The sequence below is a fragment of the Dermacentor albipictus genome, chromosome 2, assembly GCF_038994185.2.
Source record: "Dermacentor albipictus isolate Rhodes 1998 colony chromosome 2, USDA_Dalb.pri_finalv2, whole genome shotgun sequence".
Lineage (NCBI taxonomy): Eukaryota > Metazoa > Arthropoda > Arachnida > Ixodida > Ixodidae > Dermacentor > Dermacentor albipictus.
Window position 1 is genome coordinate 87,710,881 of NC_091822.1, and position 12,895 is coordinate 87,723,775.

At 48.8% G+C, this 12,895-nt stretch overlaps 1 protein-coding gene across 9 annotated transcripts in view; it reads left to right on the forward strand.

Moving 5' to 3' along the window:
• The window catches only part of LOC135900944 (serine-rich adhesin for platelets-like), a 213,448-nt gene that overhangs the window by 159,802 nt on the left and 40,751 nt on the right, over window positions 1-12,895 (forward strand). For all 9 annotated transcript variants that reach the window (XM_065430568.1, XM_065430563.2, XM_065430562.2 and 6 more), the window contains one exon: window positions 8,929-11,885. In XM_065430568.1, coding sequence (XP_065286640.1) covers window positions 8,929-11,885 — 2,957 coding nt within the window. The remainder of the gene's footprint in view (window positions 1-8,928; window positions 11,886-12,895) is intronic.

A 12,895-nucleotide genomic window follows, 5' to 3' on the forward strand; every position in this document is an offset into this window, starting at 1 on the left:
CAGATAATTATTCTTTTTTTAGTGTGCCTTTAAGCTATGGCTAGGAAGGCACCGTCAAAATGTCAAGACAACACATAAATCAAGTGTGGAAGCTTCTAGGCTGTATCAGCCGCACACTTATTTTTTCTTTCCTGGCTCACTAAGCCCCCTCTCATCATAGCTGCCGTGAGTCCTTTTCTGTTGTTGAAGTACATCGAAATAAGTTTTCGCTTTAGTTTTTTAAGGAAGTGTGATGGGTACGTTTTTATTAAAATTTTAGATAAGCCAGTTAAGATGACGAACATATTGTGGGTCGTCTCTCGCAGTGGTTAATTGTGATAATTGCATGGAATACATTTTTATAGAAAGAGCCATTGAGCATGACTCTCGTTGAAGAATTCGAATGGAGCGCATGCATGTCCATCCTTTTTGTTTTTGTATAAACTATTCATCAGATAACTATTTTCCCAACTTGTATCTAGCCGATTTGGTGTCATTTTCACCGCCCCTAATGAGGTACGATGACTATGCCAAGCTGTAGCAAAAAGATTCACAAGACAGCAAGTAAATGTGTCTGTGCTTTGAAAGGAAATTCAAAAAGTTTGTTAAATGTAAAATAGGTGTGGTATACTTGTTACCTTTAACTTGCGGCCAAGTATACATAGGGCACTCTGGCCGATGTGTTAATATGCGGCGTGAAAAACACCGCCTTCAGTTACTAGGAAAATATAACCGTTCACATTTTGCGTACCATTGCAAGTGCTGTTATTGTGACCCTTTTTCTGTGTGGGACGTAAGCTCCCTTTGCAAATAAAAATAAACACATGAAATAACCAAGGCCTTTCATATAAAAAACGCGCAGATATGTGCGTGAGTGAGCCATCCATTGGAGCAGCTGAAAAATAATTCGCGTTGTTCAATAGCATGTGTCCTTTTTATTTTGTTGCTGTGAGTCTTTTGCAAATGCTCATTACAGTTAGCGGGGTTATATATATGCACAACCTTTTCTGAAGTAAACTGAGTTGCGAGTGAGCGCTTGTTTGTAAATTACATGTCTCTGTAGAGCCGTGGTAAACGAGACGGACACACGTCTTTTCAGGAACAAGGTCTGGTTTATTATGTCGAAAGAGAGAGAATTGAGCGGGGGCGCGCAGGAAGTGACTAGGTCTTTAGAGAGAGAGGAGAAAAGAGGGAAAAGGAGCATAGAGAAGTGGGGTGCGCGGGCGTAGTGCGAAAGGAAAGCAGTAAACAAAGTAATCAGAAAAGGGAGCTCGCGCACGACGTTCCGCACAGTGAGTCGGATCATGTGTCCGTGTGTCGGGTGTCCAGCACTCTCGAAGGTCCGCTTACCGGAGAGCTCCGCGGAGTTGTTTATGGCTGCGGGGGTGGTGCGCAGCTCTATCGCAGCGCCGCCACAGGTTTAGAGAGGAAGCTGAAGCGACCAATGATGCCCGCAATACACAAATGGCAGCCCAGTGAACGCCCCGCAGAAGAGGTGATGAACCGCGCACTTGCAAGGCGGAGTCCGCATGTCCCGTGAGTGAGTGAGTGTCAACTTTATTTTTAGAATGGGTAAGGGATAAGGGAGGCTAAGCTACGTAGGCTGCCAGGCTGTGCTTCACGATGGCGTCTTCAGCTCGTGCCAGGACCCGTGTTTGGATATCTCGGTCGGTTCTGGAGTGAAGGGCCTCCCATTGTTCGTCGGTTGGGGGTGGCGAGACGAGGTCGGCGGGCGGGGGTGTCTTCGGGGCAGCCCCGAGGATGTGGTTCAACGAGGCAACGTCGTCGCACAGGCAATGTCCACGCAAGGCGAGATGATAAGCGCGGGTGCTTCGCTGAATGCTGGCTTGAGTCGCTCAAGCGCGATCGTATCTAGTGTCCCGTTTATGTGGACGACGAAGTTAGAAGGGAAACGGATGCGTTCTAAAACGGGGAATGGTCCGAGGTAGTGGGGCTGAAGCGAGCCGCGCGCAAGGCAGTAACGCACCAAAACATGTGTGGCTGTCTGGGAGTCCGAAGTGATGTACACTGCACGGAGTTTGTTAAAACGTGTAGGCTGCGGACCGAAGTTTCGGAACACATCGCGAAGCTGGTCGACGTACTCGCTTGCTGTTAGAGAGGAAGTGAGGGTGTTTTCATCGAAGAAGGCGGCTGACAGGTGAAGCGAGGTGCCGTAAACAAGCTCCGCAGTAGCGCAGGATAGATCCTCTTTGAAGGCAGATCGAATTCCGGGAAGCGCGAGGGAAATCTGTCAACCCACTTGTTTGGGCAGCCGTGCGCTGTGAGTGCTGCCTTGAGATGGCGATGAAATCTCTCCAGGAAACCATTTGTTTAAGGGTGGTAGGAGGCAGTTCGCAAGTGTGCTGTTCCGAGAAGTTGAACTAGCTCCGTGAAAAGGGACGATTTTAATTGCCGGCCTCGATCAGTGACAACTTTCCTTGGACAGTCAAATCGGGATACCCAAATGGAAACAAAAGCTCCGAGGACAGTAACTGCAGATCTTCAAAGGTAAGTGATTCAAGCTGAAGAGATGTTGACGCGTCACGCAGGTGATGGAGCTCAGAATCATTTGCGTGTTCTGTAGCCAATTCTTGGAGGTTGAAAGGAAATGATGTTGAGATAGAGCTCTTGGAGCGACTACGTGTGATAGCATCCACGCGACTGAGGGCGTCAGCTGGTGCGTTGTCAACGCCGCTGAAATGGCGTATGTCAGTTGAAAACTCTGAGATGAAGGCGAGCTGGCGCGCCTCACGTGGAGTGTATAATGATTCAGAGTGGCCGATTGAGTAGGTGAGAGGCTTGTGATCAGTGAATATTGTGAATGAGAAACACTGTAGCGTGTTTGTGCGGGGGTCATGCGTTTAGAGATAAAGGCAAGGGGCTGCCACCCACCGTTTACTTTTTGTTGCAATACGGCTCCGCCCACAGACCTGGAGGCATCCGTCATGAGCGACAACGGATAGCTCAGGTTGGGATGAGATAGCAGTGCGGCTTCGGTCAAAGCTTGCTTGATAAAATTGAAAGCTTCATCTGTTGTGCTGTCCCAGGGCAGTGTAGTTGAGGATTGTTTGCCGCAGTGCAAACGCTCGAGGGGTTCCAGCAGTATAACACAGTTTCTAATGAATCGGCAGAGTTTACCAGACCTAGAAACTGGCGCAGCTTAGGGATTGAAGCCTGCTTGGGGAACTCATGATTGCCTGCACTTTGTGAGGAATAAGGCGGTGGCCGTTGTTATCAAGCGATGGCTGAAAAAATCAAGTAATTGTACTCCGAACTCACTCTTGGCAGTGTTGACAATGATACCATTTGCTGATAGGCGCTCAAATGCTGATGAAGATGTTGGAGGTGCTCTTCGTGGGATGAGCTTGCCACAAGCAAGTAGTCAACGTAAGCGAACACGAACGGCAAACCATGCGCGACTGTGTCGATGAACTGCTGTGATGTCTGTGCAGCTTTTCGGAGACCGAATGGCATTATCAAAAATTCGGAAAGCCCAAATGGGGTGGTAATTTCTGTTTTTGGAATGTCTTCTTCTGCTACAAGAATTTTTTGAAAGGCTCGCACCAGGTCAGTTTTGGAAAATACTGTAGTGCCATACAGTGCCGACGTGAAATCTTGGATGTTAGGCAGTGGGTACCGATCCGGCATGGTTTTTGCATTCAGGGATCGGTAGTCCCCACACGGACTACAGTCACCTGGTGCAGACGCCCAGCTGCCGGACCATGGTCGCACGAGTCCAAGTTCCAGCATGTGTTAGAACTCTGCTCGGGTAATGTTGAGTTTGTCCGGGGCGAGTCGTCGTGGGCGAGCAAATACAGGTGTACCAGTTAGGATGTGATGATGTACATCATGTTGTACGGGTTTTGTCCAGTGAGGTGCTCGCGTGAGGTTGGGGAACCTTGAAGGAGGCAAGCAAAAGGATCACCAGCAACTGTTGTGGTTGAGGCGACTATAGGCGCCATGAACAGAACGCAACGTAGCAGTGTCCAGCAGGCGTTGGCGTTTCACTTCGACCAGCAGTCTATGGTGGTCCAAGATATCAGCGCCAATAAGAGCACGGCGAACATCAGCGATGAGGAAAGCCCAACGGAATACGTGGTGCAGGCCAAGGTTCAGGGTGAGGGACCGCAACTTGTAAACAGGTATCCTGCTACCATTGACAGCTTGAAGGTAGGAGGTCGGCGCTGTCGTTCGGTGGGAACGTTGCACGGGAATAATGCTGACCTCCGCCTCGGCGTCCACCAGGTATTGCTGGCCTGTGCTTCTGTCCATGACATGAAATAGGCGACTTTTGCTTTGGCCCTGACCGGTTGTCGCCATTAAAGGTCGGCCGCCTGGTTTCCCTGCAATGCGCAAGGACGGAGGCAGCGGCGCGCCTCCTGCCCGAAGCAGCGGTGATAAAAGCATACCCGTGGTGGCCTTTGAGGCAGGGAGCGCTCTTCTCTTATATGCCGTGATCTATTCGAGCTGCGGCACCTTCAGTGACAGGGTGGAGTTCGATGACGCTCTGCAGCACAAACTAATTGTTCAAGGCGATTGCAAATCGCGTCGATAGGAGAAGCGGCGGAGGATGATGTTTGCGGAACTGAACTCGCAGTGGTGCTTGATAGTGTTACGTTGCACACTAATGGCGTCACCACCTCCATGACTTTGTCCGCCAAGCTGGCCAAGCTGTTGAGGTCCATTACAGTGGCTGTAGCGAGTACCATCTGAACATTTACTGGAAGGCGCTGCATGAATAGTTCCCGCAGGAGGCGGTCATCGTTGACTGTTAAGTGCTGTGTTGCCGCTCATGGGGAGCTGTCGCATACGGCGAGGGAGCTGGCTTGGCCGGTGGTCTCCCAAATGCTCCGCGGACAGCAACTGCTGCGTGCGAGCTCGCTGCGATGTTGTTGTGCGCTCGAGAAGTGCAGCCTTGAGACCGCTGTATGGCGTGGCGGAAGGCAGTCCAGAAAGCTGGTCGGCAACTTCTGCAGCAGTAGGCGACAGTGCCTAAACAACTAGACGGTACTTGCGTTACGTGCGAACGCCAGAGAGAATAAATTGCGATTCTGCTTGAATAAACCAAACTGCAGGGTTGCAGTCCTAGTATGGTGGGGGTTGGATTGAAACCGCGGAGACGTCTTGTTGCCCGGTCGTGCCCGTAGGTTGTGTCTGGTTGCATCTCGTTGCTGTGCATGGTTCCACAATAACTTCCGCAGTGTCGCGAAGAAAACTACGGGTCACCACTTATTAGAGCCGTGGTAAGCGAGAGGGACACACGTCTTTTCAGGAACCATAGGGTTTATGCCCATAGTGTTTCTTGATGCCTTTGCCCCCCCCCCCCCCCCGAATGTAATACCCTGAAAGGTGTCCTTAAGGGACAATAAATGATGATGGTAACAAGGTCTGGTTTATTCTGTAAAAAGAGAGAGAATTGAGCGGGCACGCGCAGGGCGCAAGAAGTAGCGAGGACTTTAGAGATAGAGGAGAAAAGATGGAAAAGGAGCACAGAGAAGTGCGGTGCGCGGACCTAATGCGAAAGGAAAGCAGTAAAGAAAGTAATCAGAAAATGGAGCTCGCGCACAACGTTCGGCACAGTGAGTCGGATCATGTGTCTGTGTGCCTGGTGTCCAGCACTCGCGAAGGTCCGCTTAAGGGAGAGCCCCGCGGAGTTGTTTATGGCTGCGGGGATGGTGCGCAGCTCCATCGCAGCACCGCGACATGTCCTTCATTCCTTTTACGCGCTAGTGTAAAAGTAATTTACTACTACTACAGGGGAAGTCATTCTTCCCTAATTATTGCTATCATTTTCTTCTGCGACTGAATTGCGCATCAGCATAGCCTCAGCTCTCGCATATTATTGCACAATCTTCCGTGGCCATGGCATGCTGGCTATTTATTTGTTGAACGGCCCCTCATCAGGTCTGGTTATCTTGAGCTGACAAGCGCAGTGCGTACAATGTGTGCTAGTAATCGGGTTTGCCGAGTTTAACAGCGCTATGCGCCGCTGAAAAGAGCTCAAATTTCAAACCAAACTGCGTTTGCCCGTGTGATCGTGGGCGCCGGGCACAGGCGGAGAAGTGACGCATATGCGCTAGTGCGCCTACGTACATAGGCTGTGACGACGTTAATAGTGACGCGGGACTTGGATAATTATTCAGGACAACTTATTTTATTTGTATATTCTCCTGCGGAACTGGAGAAATTAAAGCTTGAAGAAATAATAGAACACAAAAACCTAATGCCTGCATGTTTTTGTTTTACTTCTTACGGTAGCAAGAGAGACATACTTCCGTTTCGTCAGCATGTTCCCTCCTTGTTCAGTCGTGCGCATAGAGAACAAAACTGTCATTTTATACCGTGTTACAGCGTGCGATCATGCTCTGTGGTCCACTTGCGTCTGGCTCAGTTGTTCGTGTAGTACTGACTAATGTCGCTAGTCATGTGTTCTCGTGCACGGTGCGCAAAATCCGGCGTGGCATGAAAACAGACAACCGCAACAGCCTGTGCGCGACGCCGTCAGTAAAATAATGTCGCTAGTCATGTGTTCTCGTGCACGGTGCGCAAAATCCGGCGTGGCATGAAAACAGACAACCGCAACAGCCTGTGCGCGACGCCGTCAGTAAAATTACGCCGAGAAGCAAAATAAAAACGGAGCGGAAAAAAGCAGGCAGAATTTTGACGTATGCGTCATACGATCCTCGAGCTCCAGTGTGGGAGAACGCAGGTAAGAAGTTCCGCTTGCGGACGCTAGAAGGGGCAAGTGGAGAAAGCCTTAAGTTGGTGCTGACGCTCACCTCATGAAATCATGGGTTAGCGGCACTGAAATATTTCTATCTCGCCTGTTAATGAACCGATTAGTAAAATGTTTGCGGTAGAACGCTACCACAAGAGGGCACGTAACAACTTCCATCGTATAACCGAAATTTCTGTGGGGCCTTTTAAGGTATCCGTTTGGCCAATAAGCAGAACAGTGACCAGATCAGGGATTTATTCGGAATACAGAAGATTAAATAAAAAATGTATCAAATTAAAGCATGCCCTTATTCATAGGGAATAGCTAGCTGTAGGCTGATTCATTGCGGTTGGCCCCTAGAAGAGTTGCAACCTGCTACTGTATGGTGTACACGCATGTTTTGGCCTGTTCTATAAAAAAATACCTTACTGTTATAAAATGTGAACACAGCAGATGCTCAGCACAGCACAGATGCACAGCAGAGTTTTATATGTTCGTTTGTTCTCGGTGATCTCAGTAGTGCAGGCAATTTCTCAAATTCTTGTAAAGATATTGTTTAAATCCTACTTCAGTTCATTGTAGCAAAAGCTCTGAACTACAGTTTCCTTGCAGAACTTTAACTCTTAAGAATACACTCTTAATAAGTTTACACCATTTGGGTTGTATTTTATCCCTAAACAATCCCTAAACCCTCGCAAGTACCGGTCCATAAACCGAGCCCGGTACTTCCTAATCACGAAGGGCGTGCGCGTTCTCAGCTTGACGCAGAATTCCGGACAAGAAAGTAGCGAGCGCCGGGTTTTCAAGAGAGAAAACGCAAGCAACGCAGATGACGATTACACTATAAAAAATTTTTTACACCCTTTGGGGTGCATATCTGCCACAACAATAATTGTCACCTGCTTTGCTTCCGTTTTCTTTCTTGAAAATCTCGCACCCTGTTAGATACGGGACCTTTTCCTGAGCCTCCTTCGAGTTCACCAGGTCACGTCGAATCGCGTCACACCTAATTAAGGAGCGCTGAAGGACATCTACCACGTCCCCGAGGAGCGGCACGTCCTAAGAGGTTGGCGTCGCCCACCTCGTGCGCCACATGTGGAGCTATTGTCCCACTGCTTGACTCTTCCCGAAAGTGTAGCGGGAGCCCGGCACGGTTCCAGGTAACGTGGGTCCTGAGCCAAGCTGCTTTGCAGCTCTGAATGGTCGCTCGAAGACAACCCGTCTCCCCCCATCCGCCTATTGTGACGGCGCTTGCAAGCCGCGAGGCAACGACGGCCGTAATGCACCGTGAAGCCCTGTGAGAAATCCTTCCGCCCCGTCCGCCTTTGTGACGGCAGTCGCAGACCAGGAATGCAATACCGCAGACAAGTAATCCCTCGGACAATTGGAGCCCAAGGAGCGACCCTCTGCGCCGGGTATGACTTACATTCGCACGGGCGCCTACCATTGGCCGAAAAGACGCCTCCTGAGTGGTCTCGCCGATTGGCCGAAAATGACGCCACCTGAGCGGGCTCGCCGATCGGGAGCAGCAAGAGAGCATTCCTTCATTCATCTTTCGAGCTTCTTGCCACGGGCTGCAACGTCCGAGTTGCTGCCGGCCCGTAAGGACTTTATGACTGTTAATTTCTTTGTACTCTCACTGTAAATAATGTAAATAAACCTCCAGTTTTCATGTCAAAGTCCTCCTCAACCTCCGCCAACTCCCGCACCCAACGGCAAGGTCCAAAATCTGGGGGACAGCAACTGGGATTGTCGTCCAGATCCAACAACCCCCTACATTCCTGTCAGCAATGCTCTGTCATGCTGACAACGTGCATGCCGTTCGTTATTGGAAAGTACCAGGTTTGAAGCGTTAAAGTAAAGAAATACGGACAGGACAGATGATGATTATTGTTGAGTGGCAAGGTACGACTGAAAGAGTGTAAACTTTTCTTAATGTGTATTGTTTGGAAACAATATAAGCCTCAAAAGGTGTAAACTTTTTTATAGTGTAAGCTGCTGTGTTAAAATTACGATGGCATGTGTTTCGTTTGCTTCTTATTTATTAAGATGAAACCATGTACGGCCTATATTACTAATCGTTGTGTAATGCTGGCTATACGGTCGCCTTGGAAAATACTTTTATTGCAAATAGAACTTGTGGGGAAGCAGTGTAGTCATTGTTTGTGCTAGCTGCTCATGGTTCTATCTCTGTATACAATCGGTAACCCAAGTATTCCATCATATTGCAGGAACGTGGCAGTCGCATTTCCAGAGCTTCACCTGTTTCCCAGAGGAGTAAGAAACGATGTGAAGAACAAGAGCATCAAAAGGGGCTCTCTAGATCTCAGAGCAGGAGCCCTCTCAGTGGCAGGTCGTCAAGCAGGGGTGTAGTGGATAGAATAATTGAAGATATGAACAAGGCCTACCCAAGGGTCCCCAGCGGCTACATCTCGTGCGGTGATGGCTGCCCTCTCCAAAAAGAAGCAGGCAGTGAGTTTCCAAGGAGTCCCATGAAGTGCCCTCCGGAAGACGACTGGGAAATTAGCGGGAAAGTAGCAAAGTCGGCCATACTCAATCGTATGCCATTCAGTAGCCATGCCAGGCAAAAGCAACAGACTAAGAAGGTTTGCGTTATGTGTAAACGTAGAGACATTTCTGACTCGGGGGGTCAAGACACCTGCATCAGGTGCTCCCTTTGCAAGGCGATCACCAAAGAACAGGCTGCAGTAAAGGAGCAGGTGGGCAAGGAAAGGCAGGCTGCTCCTGAACCGGACACACCAACTAAGTTGTTTAAGCGGCGTTCCTCGTCGGATGTCGAGAACAGGGAGCGGGACATCAGAAAACCTGCCTGCCCTCTTTCATCCAGGTCGGACGACAGAGTTAAGGTGGACACTGCGTCATTCCAAGGGAACAACCACAGGATTGTTGCAAAAAAGCGAGCACGCAAGACCTACCTCACTAAGCCAATCATCTCCTCTAGTGACGAATCCAGCAGCAGTGAAGATGGTGGTTCTGCTGCTACGGCTACTGCTGTTTCTGTGCCTCGACAAGTTAAGGCAGCTGTATCGCCGTCTGTGGAACCCCGGCAAGAACACGAAAACACCTCCAGCGAAAGTCGACGAAATATTGCTGCTACGGCTACTGCTGCTTCTGCGTCTCAACAAATCAAGGCAGCTGCATCACCGTCTGTGAAACCCTGGCAAGAACACGAAAAGACCTCCAGCGAAAGTCGGCGAAATGTTGAAAAAAACCTGCCTCTAAAGGATGGCAGTCAGAATTCCGAGAAGCGGTTTAAAGCAAGTAGCAATGGTTCGAAAGTTAGCAGAGCCAATCCTACGTTACAGAAAAAGAAAATTAACTGCAATAACAAGGAGAAGCTTAGACGGAAAGTGATGAAACAAGCATGGAAAAATGCAAAGGACACAGATGACTATTTGAGAGCGCTGAATGAAACGCCAAAGGGCAGAGAGCCAATGAAAACTGTCACCAAGAACACCGAGAGTGAGGAGTGTGAAAATTGTGAAAGCGTAAAAGATGATATTGCAGATACAGAAACTGCATCCTTGGAGCAAAATAATGTTTCCAGTGACATTGATGGATTTACCTCAGACTCGTTAATCTCACCAGGTAACCCAGCATTAGTTGTTGCATCATGCTGTAGTCTCAGCCTGACTGACTGGGAGGATCTAAAGAACGAATCAGAGATAGCCGATGGCATAACTGAAAGCATTGCACTTACACGTGCCTCGGCGTCAAGTGACAGTAGTCCACCTGGAGGTAAAAATAGCAATTTGGCAACAGGCCCTGAAAAATGTGCTGCAGAGGCAGGTTCGTCTCCTATCGTGATTTCTGATTTTTCAGGTGACGAATTAACCGAGAAGGGTTGCAATGCAGCTAAGAAGTCCCTTATGGGGCTACCATACTTGGTGCGTTTCGAGGATGATGGTGCCATGTCTGTCATCATTCAAGATGGAGCAAGTGGTGGTGGTCAAGAAGAACTTTGCCCTGCAAAGGATTTGGGTGTGCTGGCACAGCAGTCGCAGGAAGTGTCTTTCAATTCTTCTGGCACAGATCACCTGGCTTCTTCGGCGGTGTGTTTACAGAAGATCGGTACCACTGTTGTACCAGAAGGTGGTGCCGAGAAAGCTGCTTTATCTAAGCACGGGGAACCAAAGGGGAGCAGCGTGCCATGTTCAGAGGACCCAGCTTTGTCTGCAGAGCAGTTCCACGTTTCCAGGGTTGCTAATGCGCAGTCTTGTGACACGGATGGCACTGGGAATGACTTTCTGCCATGCTCCATGGGCCATGATTTGCCGACAGGCGAGTCGATGTCAGCCATACCAACAAACACGAAAGCAGCAGCCTTGCAGAGCTCTTACACAGCCGAAGGCACTGTTCGGAATACCTCTTTGTCAAATGCTGGAGCCTTGGTTTCAGACTCTGATCAGTCACTCCTGCATGTTATAGAGAACATGGAGACGTCCTGCACGAACGAAACTTCCACAGCCAAGGCCAGTGCTGGGAGCAGCTATCTGCAGTGTGCTCAGCAGCCTGCTTCAAGCATGGATCAATCGCAGTTGTCCATCGCACATTCGTCTTGTACGCAGCTCTTTCGTACAAACAGGCACATTGACAGAAATGCCTCACTGCAGAGTTATGAGGACCATTATACACATACACATAAGCTGGCGTTAGTCCCTGCCAAAAATTCGGACATTGCAGATTTTCCCATCTCTTCTGATACCATCTCTCTTGTCGACAATGTCATCGGAATATCGAGGGCAGCTACTAGCACCATTGACAAAAATTCAGCTGACCACCACAGCATGCTGCACGGGCTACTGGAAGAATATGTCCAAAAGTTAGAGAATTTCCTTGCGGCCCTCAATGAATGCACATCAGACTATCGTGAGAAATTGGTCGGTACACTATTGCCAGACTGCTTTGCCAAACTGAAGAGAATGGTGCAACTGGTGTGGAGAATGGAGGCTAAATTGGGACGCCTAGGCACAGGCAGAGTGTTGGATCTAGACAAGGGCATCTTCTCTCTGCAGATCGAATATGCAGGGACGCTCTCAGGGACGTCGTCAGTGGAGTCGGACCTTCCGCCCTTTATGTCATTTGAAGTGCGCAGTGTACCTCATCTGCTCACTCATACCAATCCACCATGCCCGGATGTAGTGGAAGGCGGGGAGGCAGCTAACAGGTGAGATTTATCAAAACGTTTTACAGTGACTGTGTGCTAATGTCCATGCAGGCTTGTACAGCGACCTGCATTTTTACTGTAACCACTTCATAGCAGGATGATGTGCTTACCACTGCATTTATTTGCTTGTTTTAAATTGCATGTCCTGGTCGCACTTTTCAGTGTTTAGCCTTGACTAAAACAATAAAAAATTATGCTATGTCGAGCTACCCCCCCCCCCCCCAAAAAAAATGTTGTATCCGCAGTTCGCCATTATAAAAATGGAGCTGCTGCAGAAAGGGGGCTGGTGTCATTGCCTGCAGGCAATTGCAAGTCCAGTCAAACTAGGCAAGGTGCAATGCACACGTTATTGAACAATGAATACTAAAAATCTCAATCATACTGCAAGTAGTGCAGAGCAAAGTTTCCCTCAGTAATTCTTGAAATAAAAATGCTTGTCACTCTATGTAATCCAGGTAGAGAAACTTTACTGTTATTGCCCCCTACTCTCAAACAGATTGTATTCATGAGCTGCACAAATTTGGATACAATAAGCGTATACTTTCGAACCTTATAAAGAGGTTGCATCCAGACATTACAATAACTTCTGTGCCTAACTTGTTTTAAACTAAAATAATTTACCTGCCGATATCGGAAATAAAATACTTTCGATTTGGGCTCTTTATACGATAATGCGTTATATTGAGATTCTACTGTATGGTGGACTTGCATTCCTACCCTGGCTACAACATTCTGCATCTGGACACTCACTCGGTGGTTAGTAACCTTCACACTATACTCATACGCATGATGAGGGTGCCTAGCGCGAGGGGCATGCGCGGCATGTTCATGCTGTCCGGTACAGCCATATGTACAGAGTCGACCACTGTTAGAGAAAACACATGAGCATGGCCTGCCAACTGCCGGCGCTTGGCGGCAGTTTCCTCGAGCGCTGGTCGGCCATGTACTTCCGTTAATGGCGGCACCATAAACTTCTTGTAGATGCGCTGCGATAGAATATACACACTCAC